Source organism: Orcinus orca, chromosome 4 (assembly GCF_937001465.1).
Source record: "Orcinus orca chromosome 4, mOrcOrc1.1, whole genome shotgun sequence".
NCBI lineage: Eukaryota > Metazoa > Chordata > Mammalia > Artiodactyla > Delphinidae > Orcinus > Orcinus orca.
In genome coordinates this window covers 111,871,098-111,885,280 of record NC_064562.1, presented here as the reverse complement: position 1 = coordinate 111,885,280, position 14,183 = coordinate 111,871,098, and the positions used below count along the sequence as shown (strand labels likewise).

Below are 14,183 nucleotides of genomic sequence, written 5' to 3'. Positions count from 1 at the left end.
CTGGACTGCCAAGGAAGTTCCTCTTCGTAACATTTTCTGATCATTTGCTGCAACTGGATGAGAAGTCTCTCTCTCTCTCCTTTGATCCCCATAGAATCTTTAATTCAACATCCCTTAAAGGATGTACACAAATAATACACAGAATATAGTATACATATTTTCTTCTCTGTTACAAGTCCTAGAGGGTAAAAACTGTATCTTATTCATCTTTACAACCACTAAAGCACCTTAGAAAATGTGTTGCATGTATTTATTGTAAGTATTTATTAAACTTTTAAATTTATGTTCTTCCACATTACAAAGCAATTGAACTGACTGAAACTTCATGCTGAAGTTTTATCGTTCCAAAATTTTGCAGTAGGACAACTCTTTGAAGTGGTTAACTCTTTCGGTTAAATAAATCAGCTGAAAGGAATGACTTAGATTCAAAATTTTCCACTCCATTTGAGAATGAGAACATGCTCATTTCCTAATACTCTGCAACAGATTACTTACCTGAGACCATGGTCTGTGATCTGATAACATCCGGACAGACTGAGAAACAGAAGTACACGCCCAGTCTCTTGATCAGTTTTTTCACTCCCAGAGTAAATTAAGTCTGTTCCCCTAAGCAATCTAGTCCTTGATGCTTTTCTACACAATGCAGAAGACTCCGGGAGTGCTGACATAGTTCTTAAAGCTGTTCCTGTACAACAAAATGAATGACCACAATACGCGAAGGCTGGAGAAGTACAATGCTGCTGCCAACAGACACTAGTCCTTAGTCCAACAATATCCTTACTGTAACAACCGGAGGAGGAACAACTAAAATTGGATGCTGTTTCCATTACACAAAGACTTTCAACATTTCTATGTCTCCATTCTACAGCATCTTCAATATCAGCCAAATCTTCAGCATCTAACATCCACACATAAGGAGAAGTGAAATTTTCAGAAGAAATAGGTTTAGTCCAGGGGTGTTCATTATCTAGTTCTTCTCCGATGCCCTTGTTAGTTATATCGGGCAAACAAGCATACTGCTTGGTGGACTGCATGGTAATGTCTTTATTTTTCCAGGTAGTCGAACCAATTTTGCTTGTTGAAGTTTTCAAAAGGCCACTCTGATGAGATGTCAAAATTCCAAGAGCTCTAGAAATCTTCTCTAGAGCCACATCTGTGATTTTTTCACATCCAGATAGATCAAGATGCCGAAGACTCTGGCAGCAACCAAGCCAAGACCAACTATAATTAAGAGGTAACAAAACTATTAGTGGATATTGTTAAATTCTTCAAAAGATTTGATTATACGTAAGTAAATGGAAACTACAGGAAAGATTTTAAATCTAATATAATCAATCATTTACTGAATATCTGTTGTTAGGCACTACTTTAAATGCTAGGAATATGAAAAGACAATAAGAGTAATGAGGAACTAAGAGTATTGCTAACCCAAAAGAAGAGTAGGAAAGGAGAAGGGTATGGAAGGGAGAGACTGTTTTTCATCTTGAAAAATAACCAATAGAGGAAAGGCTCTACAGACATGAAAGAAAGAAAATAATAATTAGAGGAGAAAGATTCAGTAGAACAACCTCTAGGAATTGGTAGAGAATTAGCCTTAGCCAGAGAAGAATACATTTCTCCCTCTGAAATTGGAAAAGAGGTGCTGATATAAATGCTAGGGTGGGAAACAGCAGGGCGAGGTAGAATAAGGAGGAAAGTAGCAGCATCCAAAGAAATAAAATCTGAGGGTTGCTTGAAGAAAGTATTAAAATTTTAGAATAACTATGAAGAGGGAGCTTTGCCAAATGGTACTGGGAGCCCAACTGAAAATGAAAACTTCTTTAAAACACAGTACCAAGCTACATGGTTACACAGCAAGGCTCAAAAGCCTAGACACAGTACAAGATTATAAAGGTGACAGGATGATACATATATAAGTTTTGAATCAGCTGGGACCTAAGGACAAAAGCAAAGAATTGGAGCGTGCTACTACCATAACATGACCAAAATCTGATAGTAGAAAGTAATAGTATGATTAAACTGTAATTATGTAAATGAAAAACTACAGAACAATTCTACTGATTCATAGTTAAGAAATCATTAAATTTATATATTCAAAATTAACTAACCTGTCAAATGCAGAATCTGAAATGTCAGTTTGGGTAAGATCCAAATGTTCCAAGTTAGGACAAAGCTCTAAAATCTGCCTAACCTAAGAGGGAAAAAAAAGTCACTGTGAAGATCTGCAGAATTTAGTTAGGTTAGAGACATAACTTTTAGTAAGTAATATATAACTTTTAGTAAGTAATATAACCAGTGGTTCTCACACTTTTCTGCATGTAAAAATCACTTCAATTCTGCCTTACAAATATATATTGTGATGAAATCCCAGAAAATCTGTTTCAGTAATTCTAAGATTAGACCCAGGAAATTTACATTCTTAAGGAATACCCAAGAAGATTCTAATGTAGGATATCACAAGATAGTCTTTTATAAAACCATGATTTAATTTCACCTGCCCATCTTACCATGCCTTACACATTATAAACAATCATATAAAACTGGGCTTGATCACTTAACATCTGTGAAACTAAATAAACTGTTTAACCTCTCAGTCTATGTTTCCTTTTCTATAATATGAAGACAATGATATCTATGTACAAAGATTACTATGAGAACTGAAATGAAAAAAGATGAAAATTAGCAGTGTATGCCTACCCATGGGAAGGTACACTCATGGGTAAACTGTTATTTTTTTTTTTAATTAAACTCAGGAATAAGCAAACAAAATGTAGATCGTTGCTACTTTTTCTTAATACCTAAACTAGCGCTAATTTATACATACCATTTTGCTGGAAACTGCACAGCTGTACGCTAATACTAAAGTTTTTACAGAAGTACCAACATACGGTAGAACATTATGAATTAAGCCATGGAGTAAACGTTTTTCCATTTGTGCAATGCTGATGGCAATCGATTCCTCTGCAGACTCTTCTGTAAAATGAATTCAAAAGTCTAAGAACTTGATACACTAATTATGATTAGGCTACTCAAGGAATCACCAAATCATTAAATATGAAATACATTTTGCTCTCCTTTTAAACTCCCCTATATATGCAAAGCAAATTAAATGGACAAGTCCTCATTCGCCAGGACTTAATATTTATATTAACAGGTCTGACATCAACTAAAAAGAGACAAAAGAAAAAGAAAAAAGGTTTAAATGGGAATGAAAGGAAGAATTTTTTAACATGCTTCAAGGCTGAAGGTAATTTTCTTCTCAAGCTAATTATCAGAGAAAAGATAAAAATAACTCCAGTTTCAGGCACCGAAAAAATTTTGGAAAAAGCTTTGACTACTTGAAGAATAGTGTAAGTTCTTCAAGAGAATATAGGATATCAAGAGGAAAATGAACCATAATAAAAATAATAAAAAGTATCATTCATTATTTTACATAAATATCAATAAAAGGGACACAGAGCTAGAAGAGATTTGAAACAATTAAGTTAGGCTGGTCATAATGAATCAAGCAACGAAAAGTACCTTAGAACTTTAAAGAAATTAAAAATGAGCATGGCTTTTGTTTTCTGCTTAATAACTTCTGTAGAGTTTAGATGTGTATAACAGGATGCACTACTGTAACAAGTAAAAAAAAAAAAAAAACCCTACAAACTCCAATTTGATATAAGGAAAAAAACACACTACACGAAAAAGAATGAACTAATAATTTTATCACCTTTCTCAGGATCCTATTGCTTTTTTGCTTACCCGAAGACCTAACTCAAATGTCTCCAAACATAAAACAGTTTAACAGGATAAGCTGAGGAAGTCTCATTTAAAACAAAACTGAGTGTAGCTGACAAAAGGAATATAAATAGAAACAATAATTCTGAATTTTTGATTGTTTCCATGTTTACAGATATTATTCTAAATTCCTCCTTTAGTTAGACATATATGTGAAATACAGGGATAAAAGTGACTTTTAGTGAACCCTATTTATTCTACTAAAATTTTATTTCCAAATGATTCTTTTGTTTCTGCGGCTCTCTCTATCTAAATGTGTACTGTTTACTGTGAAATCCTAAAAAAAAGAAAACTAAACATCCTATGAAGAATAATAACTTCTCTACAAGACTAGTAAAGACAGCTAAGCTGAAAAAGCACTAACATAGATGACAGATCCAAAGTTTACTCTTAGATACACTAAACAGCTAAACACATATATTACCTTAGAAAGGCTCCATCATTATAACCTTAACCTTTCCCTCTCAATATGAAAGAAAACAACAGCAGTCTCTTTGTCTATCTTTAAGTGCTGAGATAAACACATTAAGTTTGATAAAGCCTTTAAAACTCAACACAGGTATTATGAATTGATTTTTTAGAATGGATAAATCAAGTCTTCCCTAAGGTGACATCTGAGTAAAGACCTTAACTCCTTGAGGTCTTTGCTCAAATTTCTCAAGGAACCTTAACTACTCAATCTATTGAAAATGGTAACTTCTTTCCTCTCTTCCTGGCACGCTTTTCCTTTATTTTTCTCCACAGCACTTAACATTATCTAATACAGTATATATTTTGCCTGTCTTTACTGTCTGCCTCCCCCTCCAAATTTTAAGCTAAACAAAGCCAAGGATTTTTTTTTTCCCATTTTGTTCACTGTTAACCTCATGCCCAGAAAGTGCCTGCCACAGGATAAGCAAATCACCAAATGTAACTGGAATAGACCTCCTCCTTACATGACACCTTCCAAACATTTAAAACTATACCAAGGTGTTTTGCACCTTCATTTCATAAAAATAAACTTGCTGCTAAAACAATAATCTTTGTATTTATATTCCTTACTTTCCACAAGTTTAGTTCTTTTGCCAGACCAGCTTACTATAAGTGGGCAACTTATAAATAAAAAATTCCTACAGGTTCAGTTTTACGAAGTAGAAGAATATCTTATTAGTTTTTTTTTTTTTTTACTATTTTCATCATCTTTTAATAATTAATCATTATCTAAAGTAACATCTAAGATAGAATTTGTGTCTTTCTCCTCCATATTCCCAAAGAGCATCTTTCTGCACCTTCATTACAGCATTTTCCAATACATACCTTGATTAAGAATCATGTATTCTAAATTCTCCCATTTGTGAGTTCTTTGAGGGTAGGGATAAAGTCTTTGTCACCCTTGAATTCTCCCACGGTGCTTAATGAATGGCTACACTAGTTTATATAATCCCTTACCATTTACAAAGAATCTTCATATATATTACTTAATTCTATAACCACCATGTGAGGCAAGTGGCATGACTTTACAAATTAATAAACAGGTTCAACAGCGTTATGCTCCTTCCTCTGGGCCACAGACGACTCAATATATACTACTGAGCTGATCAAATAAAGTGGCCCTAAAAACACACTGTAAACTGCATAGCACTATAATGAATGTATATTATTTCAATAAGGAAAACAGTCATCATTTTCTGATTTTTTTTAAAGCGTTTAAATAAATATAAAAGCATATGGGAGGGCTTCCCTGATAACACAGTGGTTAAGAATCCGCCTGCCAATGCAGGGGACACAGGTTTGAGCCCTGGTCCGGGAAGATCCCACATGCTGCGGAGCAACTAAGCCCGTGTGCCACAACTACTTAGCCTGCGCTCTAGAGCCCATGAGCCACAACTACTGAGCCCACGCGCCACAACTATTGAAGCCCGTGCACCTAGAGCCCGTGCTCCACAACAAGAGAGGCCACCACAATGAGAAGCCCATGCACCGCAACGAAGAGCAGCCCCCACTCACTGCAACTAGAGAAAGCCTGCGGGCAGCAACGAAGACCCAACGCAGCCAAAAATAAATAAAAATAAATAAATAAATAAATCTGTTAAAAAAAAAAAACATATGGGAAACAAGCGTATACACATTTAAAAATTACTTTAAACAGAATTTTAAATACGCTTACTATTCCATGAAAGTTTAGAAAGCAGTAGGCTTAAAAACACCAGGTTTTTTAGAAAACACAAAATACATAAATCCTAGCACCTAAGTACTTGTTAATGTAACAGTAATTATTAAAGCACCATGTAACAGTTTTAATTCCAGACACAGCTTACCAGATTCATCTATATCGGCATCTTCATCCCACTCCTGAAAAGCACGACTTTCATCTTTTCTATTTTTCACCCATTCCTCATCAGGTTCAGTATCAAGTTCAGTTGCAGGACCACTATACCAGTCACCTACTCAACAAAAAAACAAAAGGAACAAAATAAGATTAGATCGGCTACCATTACAAAAAAATAACCTATTTATAACAAAAATGTCTGCACACAAAAAATATGTGAGCCATACACAATGAGCCACCTATTGTTAGAAACAATTGTGGTTTAAAAAATTACATTTAAATAAGCACAGAATTCAATTTCAGACATACCAAAAAACTATGAAAAATAATTATCAACAGTCTTAACAAGAAATTTCAGAAATCACTGAAAACAACCTAACCTTTTTCCCTACTGTGGCTTCACACGGGCTCCAGCAATACCCGCATTAACACAATTGCTAATAAACAAAAGGAAGCAAGACTTTCTGCTCAGTAGTGAATTAGCAATTCAGAAGTAGGTGGGAACAGAAAAAGGGAAAGATTAAGGTAAAGCTAAACCATAAATTTAAAGATCCTGGAGAATACGCTGCGATTAAATTACATGATTGTGAAGTGCAAGACAATGCAGAATTAATTTATTGAATTCCTAACGTTACATCTAAGTGAGGGCTCCTCAACCTTAACACCATTGATATTCTGGGCTGGGTAATTCTTTGTTGTGGAGTGCTTCCCTGTGCATTGCAGGGTGTTTAGCAGTAACCCTGGCCTCTACCCACTGGATGCCAGTGTAATACTCCAAGATGGAACAAAAATGCCTCCACAGGCATTTCAAAACATCCCCTGCAGGGGGTCAAATCAATTGTGATCAAGAATCACAGGAAACAAATACCATAAATAAATTAAATTACAACCATTTTTATTGGAACTTTTTGTTTAAGCATATTAAAAACAGAAAAAAAAAGCAGCATATTTAATATCTGGTTAACTTCACAGAAATCTAGCATAGCATTATCATATTTGATCTTTATATCAAACAGTACCTAATTATGTATTACTACCTAATAAATAATTCTTCATAATCAAAAATACATCTAATAAAAAAGTATGTGATATATCCATACTTGCCTTATCTGACTTTTCACTTAATATATTATCCTACAATAAGAAAAATTATTCCACATAAAAATAATAATTCTAATCATTTGGATCATATAAGTCTACCCAATACTCCAAATAGCTTCATGCAAAAAATATTATATATCTAACAAAAGCTTATTTAAAAGTGCTACATATTGATATAAAAAATAAAACTATTTTTAAATCAGACTCACACTTTAATTATGTAAAAAATATATATTTCCATGTCCAAGTGACAAATTATAAAAAACTAAAAACAATTAATGTGAAATTTGAGGTACTCACCTAGAAAAACTGTTTTAATTCAGTGACAGAAGAATATATGCCATATTAGTTGTATTTATCCCATGACTGCATTATATGCTCATGAAAGCAAAATTTTCTTTAATTGTTCACATGTAAAACTAACTTACCACAATGAAATTAACTAATATGAAATTGTAATTTATAGAATGAGGCATTATTAATCACAAAAAAATATGCTAAAGACAAAAATACATTTAGTTATCTTGAGCTACTATCAAAAGGGAAACATAACAGTGACTCAACTTTAAATTTTATAGAATTAATTTATTTTGTATTTTTAAAATACTCATCTAATTATTTAAAGCTGTTCTGACAACCTATTAATTTTATTTTTAACGTTTTGTTATGGAAAATTACAAATATAGTCAAAAGTAGGAATAAGCAGCATTAAACAAGTAGCATAATGAACACCTATGTACTCATCACCTATCTTCACAATTATCGGGGCTTCCCTGGTGGCACAGTGGTTAAGAATCTGCCTGCCAATGCAGGGGACACGGGTTCGAGTCCTGGTCCAGGAAGATCCCACATGCCACGGAGCAACTAAGCCTGTGCACCACAACTACTGAGCCTGCACTCTAGAGCCCACAAGCCACAACTACTGAAGCCCGTGCACCTAGAGCCCATGCTCCACAACAACAGAAGCCACTGCAATGAGAAGCCCATGCACCACAATGAAGAGTAGCCCATTTGCCACAACTAGAGAAAGCCCGCAAGCAGCAACGAAGACCCAACGCAGCCAAAAATAAATAAAATAAATTTATTAAGAAAAAACAATTATCAACATTTTGCCAATTATTTTTCGTTCCATCCCCAACTATTTCTTCCTAATTATTTGAAAGGAAATTGCACACATCACATAATTCACTCATGAATACTTCAGAATTCTTAGCTTTTAAAAAATGTATACAAAGACATATAATCTAACTATGAAACCTATTTTTAGTCAACCTTCCAGAGCTTCCCTCCCTGGCCTTGCTTATTAATGTCTATGAGTATGTACTTAAAAAAAAAAAAAAACAGATTGAAATATTTTTAAAACAAACTAAGCATCCCATTTACCTACCTCTGGCCCAATGAACAGGGTAAAGATGTTTCCAAAGTGATCCAGTTTTTGCCAGCTGAGACCATTTAGTGCTTACTTGACTGCATCGACATAATTCTTGAGGATTAAGATAACTGAAAATTGACAGCATTACCTCAGGAGGAAGATGAGTTATACCTGTGGATTGTTCTGACACTTCCGCTTCTGAAATAAAAAAGAAAACCTTTAACATAAAAGGCTCTAAGAGCAAATGCAGTAAGAAATTACAATCACATTTCTATAAATAAAATCCAGTGCCTAAAGTCCACTCCTTCCTGCTTGCAAGATGTGAAAAGGAAATAACATGGATTAGAGGTAACATGGAGATGTTAAACTTGTTAAGAACCTGTAGGGTTAAACTATCATGGTCCAAATCATACTTCATCAGTGGGAGCTACAATAATGAACACAGGATTTACTTCCTCTTACAAAGGCGTCGCAGAAAATACAATACTCACTTTGTAGCATAAGAAGCATCATTTGAAAAAGGAACCCAACAGGTTATACAGCTTTAAGTCAGCAAGTGTAGAGTCAGTCAAATAATGAGAAATCCAGGGCATTTTTAATGATGCACACAAATCTCACAACGTTTTCCATTCATGCATTACAACTCCTGTCAGCATGTTCCTTGTGTTCCCTCTTTGATTTTCACGTTTCATGTAAGAACTCTGAAATCTGACCTCTATAACGTTTAGGTGCCTCAACCTTATCCTATTTATGAGCCAGTTGAGACAATATAATGTAAATATTTCTAATGCTGGTATACATTTATCAGGAATCTTTTGTCAGCAGCTAATATAGAAAACAGTTATTGGATATCCAATTTCCTATAATGGGTTATTTCAGTAGCAACTTTCCAAAGGAAAACTGCAAATGAGGTGTACAATAAAGAATATAAAATATAAAAGTTTCATCATTAATGTACTAAAAAGAATCTGAGTACCTTATATATTTGATTTGTCTTCACAAAGCAACTTAAATATAGAAATGCTATGATGAATTACTTTAACCTAACCCTTTACAAATGGCAAATATTTTAAACATAATACAGCTATAATTTACTTTGAAGGAGTGGGAAAATTCAATATAGTAAGTGTGATGCTTTTAAGTCCCATGTTATAATTAAAATTAAACCAGATACAACAGGTCCTGACTTGATGTCTAAAGCACAAGCTGCATTTCAGAGTGAAGCACACAAGCTTTATGGGTTTAATTATAGCTTAACCTATAAAAACAATTTTGTTCCAACATGCATCTCACCTACTTTATTAAATAAAAATAAGAAAAAAGGACCAATTTCAAACACTTTCAAGCAATTTTAACAGGAATGCCATTGCTACTTCTCATCTAGCAAAAGCAAAGGAATTTTTACTAGCCTCAGGATGCCAATAATTTTATTTAATGATGTTTTAAAAGGCAAAGCTATCAAACAAAAGAAAGAATAAAAATGAGGAAGTAGTCTATCAATAAAAAAAGCAGAGATATTTTATTTACATTTGTCATTTGTTTTCTCAAAGTGACTATACATAGAAAAACTATGCCTCTCATACTCACTCCCCTGTGTATTCCTGGATATAAGCTAAGAGAATGAGAAAGGGTAGAGATAAAACTATAAGTATTAAATGATTTTGAAAACTGATTTTTAAAAAAAAGAAAAAACAAGGAAGGATAAAAACAGCCACTATGGTCAGTGGAGCTCAGAAAATTGGATGACACTGCAAAAGTGCTCTGTATATGGTAGTTTTCAATAATTTTGATTGGCCAAAATAATAATAAGTATTAATAATAAAATATTATTAAATTATCATTATATATTTATATATAAATAATATTGATAGTTATTCTTACTAATCAAAATTATCATTATTATTATATATATAAACTCCTTCAAGAAACACTATACTGCACATGGCCCAAGTATATGAGCTGTTAAATTATCATAGACAATACTAAATTCTAAGATAGAAACTACTGCCCTCAATTAAATTTACTATACTTGAAAACAAATGGCCTAAATTATTCTTCAAACAAAATATAAAGGTCGTATCAACAAGAAGTAAATGGCCTTGGAAAGAATAAATCGCTAGCTAGCTATCTAAACATATGACTCTCACCTTTATCTGACTTTTCATCCACAGAATATTTAAAAAACTTCTGCCGCTCCTCAGCTTGATTCCATAGGCTAAGACCTCTAAGGAGTTCTGCAGTATCCTTCTGAGAGCAGTGTTGTGCAATCACTTTCTTTTTAATATCCTTAAGCTCTTCATAGGTAAAATATTCCATTAACATGGGCTGAAAAACCTAAATTAAACAAAATACTCATAAGGAAATATGCTTAGTTTTGTTTTACTCTACATCTTTTAAAGTATTAATGGCTCAAGTGTAGTATTATGACCACATATTTGGAAAACATAAAAATTTAGTTGTTACCACCAAGTTAGTTTACCCAAAAATTGCAAAGAAGAATACCACCACCAAGATCCTTCTTTCTATGGCTTCTCCACTCATTCTTGAAACAATTTAAAAGCATCCAAACCAGAAGGTCCTCCTGTACAGAGCTTATCATACACTCTACATCACTCTCCTATGGTAAGACATTTAGGTCAAGTAACTGCTTTCTGCTACTACAACAACTGACCTCTACCCAAACAGGGGCTCTAAATCATATGAGAACCGTACCCAGTGTACTGCCAACCATAAAAGTCAAAGCTCTACTGATACCTTCAACTATTCAATATTATCTAGGAGATTTCTTCCTTGAAACAGATGCTTAGTCCCAACCTCCAACTGACAGAATTAGAATCTTTAGAGGTGGAGCCAAGGGCTTTTTTTTTTTTTTCTTTGCTCCATAGATAATTTTGATGTGCATCACAGGTTAAGAAACACTGCTCTGGTAACTCAGTGGTTTCAAAACTGGTTGCATATTTGCATATTACAATGACTTGGGGAACCTTTAAAATATATCCATGTCCATTTCTATCTCCCACCTGATTTAATTGGTCTGGAAAGGGCTTAAAAGTAGATTTTTTTTAAATGGCCATCTGATTATAAGGTAAAGCTTTTTTATAGTGAGAATCACTATAATAACTGATTTACAGCTGAACAAGAATCCAGTTCCTCATAAAATATTTTCTCTATTCCTTACCCTGATACTCATCCCACTTTAGAGAAAGAAGAGAATGAGAAAATGTTTTGCTCATCCACTTCAGGGATATCCTAATACATGTGCACTAGTTATAAGACTGATAAGTTTAACACCACCATTTAATTACTAAAATCCACTACTAAAAAAAGAACACTAAAAATTCTTTAAACTTAGAATGCAAATACAGAAAACATTAAAAAGTTTAAAGGATCTTCTAAAGGTTCAGAAAAGACATTAGGGTAGCATAAAAAGTTAACAATCAATACAGTGCCATCCACGTAATAAGAGAATAAATATTTTTTGAGTAAATGGATTAAATCAATCACTCAGTCAATGAAAAGCAACAAACTCTCTAAGGAAACAAAATTAATGCTTTTTTTCCTTGGGTTTTTCTTCATTTTCTAAAAAGATCTGGAGGTTCATCTTCCTATGTATTATTTTGAAGACTCAAAGGAAAAATAACATTTCTCCAATTTTATAAAGCAAAATCACGAAGAGGAAAAATTATGCTTACCTCCTCTTCCTCTTTCATGTGAGGAAGAAAATCTCTTGTAAAAGCCTCCAGTCTCTCTTTCAACTGTTTTGCATAATTTAACTGCTCATATTCATTCTAGAAACAAACAAAAAAACTGTATTCTATAAAAATTTCGCTTCATAATTTATACTGTATCTGATCCTAGAAAGTCAGTGTGAAATGTAACTTGAAACGTCAGGGTAAAAAATTAGACTAACAAATAGCAAAATGGTCTCTGTACTTTTCTAAGTATAAAAGATGGCCTCAAAACATCTCTTAAAAGAACCTTGAATTCCTTTAGTAATGTGATCTCATACTTCTTTTTAAAACTGTCATAAAAAGTCTAAAAATAGCAAGTATTTGCTCAAAACTTCTACTGATTTCTAATGCACATTTATACAATTTCAATGTGTCCGTTTTCCGATTAATATACCTCTGAGCAGTTCACAAGCGCCTATTGGACTATATCATTACAGAATCCCTTTAAGGTCATCTAGTGTATCCTCTACTAAACAATTCAGAATACCTGTTACATTATCCTGAAGAAGACCATCTACACTTCTCAAGGCAAGGAGCTCACTGTACCTTGAGGTAAATCATTCTAACTCTGCACAACAGCTAAAGAGTTCTTCCCCATATGAACTATGGTCATATCTCCCTGTAACTTATCCATCACTTCTGTATCAGCCCTCTCAACTTAGTACATGTGGAAAATTCACAAAATAATGAAACTTTCAAAATGTGGGAATATCTTAACCCTGCTGAGTCCTCTCTAGTCTCCTCCTTTTTTAACTAATTTATTAAACTGCTTCCCAATAGTCTATCCAATGTCCTATTCTCTTAGGATTTTACACATTTTCCTTAAGCATGCCCAAGTGGCTTCCATTTCTACTTACATGCTGATAATCATCAAATTTGCTTTTCCAAACCAAATTACCCTTCCAACCTTGAAGCACAACTAATGCCACCTCCTACTTATAAATGCCCACCTGGACTGCACAAGCAGTTCAAACTCAACCTGCCCATAATGGATCTTTTTAGCCTCTTCTATATTCCCTAGAAAGTCAAGCTCAATTCTCACTCTTATTTCCTTTCTCTTTCTCCTTTCCTCCTTCCTGTATATGCAAGCACTACCTTCTATCAATTTTATGTCCTACATTACTTTCAAGTCTGTCCCTTCCCTTCTGTCTCCACTAGTTACTACTTCAGTTCTGATCTTAATCATTTTATTGAATAGGTAATACATGAACATGATATAAAATTCAAACAGTACAAAGGAGTATTCAATAAAAAATAAATCTTCCTATACCATCTTCCCTCCCAGTACCCTATCCCTACCCAATCTCCTACCTCCCCACCAAATAGCTACTGTATATTCTTCTGGAGACTATTACAATAATTTTTTTATAACAATCTTCCTACTTGAATCTTTTTTTTCCCTTCAATCCATCATCTTCCCTACTTAAGAACAGTCTTTCTAGAACACAAATCTATCAATGAAAGGTTCATGGTGGTTTGACAGAGTTACAACTTAAGTCTATGTTTCACCAAGCCAAAAGGGGGACAAATGAAGACCAAATATCCTATAATACGTAAATATAATTAATAGGGAAATTTCTCTACACCATTATCCTAAACTACACCCAAAAATATCTTTAATTTTACGTCATACAACTAAAAATTATTCTTTGTAACCACCCCTACGGCCCTGTTCATTCTAAGTAACAATTCTACCTTTAGTCACCAATAACTGCATTTACTACAGATTTCTTTTAAGAGTTCAGCAAATGTTATCAGAAAGTAAAATTTGTACAGTAATTGAAATTTCAACTTACAAAAACACCTTTAAGATTTGGAGAGCAGCATTCATGATAGAATTTTACATATAGTAACAAAGAGGTAACTGATAAAGATTCTCATCAAACCT

The 14,183-nt window shown here is 33.6% G+C and overlaps 1 protein-coding gene across 5 annotated transcripts in view; it reads right to left on the bottom strand.

The window, feature by feature from the left end:
* The window catches only part of FBXL5 (F-box and leucine rich repeat protein 5), a 61,477-nt gene that overhangs the window by 25,891 nt on the left and 21,403 nt on the right, over positions 1-14,183 (bottom strand). For 4 of the 5 annotated variants that reach the window (XM_049708807.1, XM_049708810.1, XM_049708809.1 and 1 more), the window contains exons 3-9: positions 12,257-12,352; positions 10,712-10,898; positions 8,580-8,762; positions 6,081-6,206; positions 2,825-2,973; positions 2,109-2,191; positions 496-1,221 (exon numbers count right to left, since the gene is read on the bottom strand). In XM_049708807.1, the coding sequence (XP_049564764.1) occupies positions 496-1,221; positions 2,109-2,191; positions 2,825-2,973; positions 6,081-6,206; positions 8,580-8,762; positions 10,712-10,898; positions 12,257-12,352 (1,550 nt within the window). The remainder of the gene's footprint in view (positions 1-495; positions 1,222-2,108; positions 2,192-2,824; positions 2,974-6,080; positions 6,207-8,579; positions 8,763-10,711; positions 10,899-12,256; positions 12,353-14,183) is intronic. The other variant, XM_049708808.1, reaches the window with a different exon arrangement.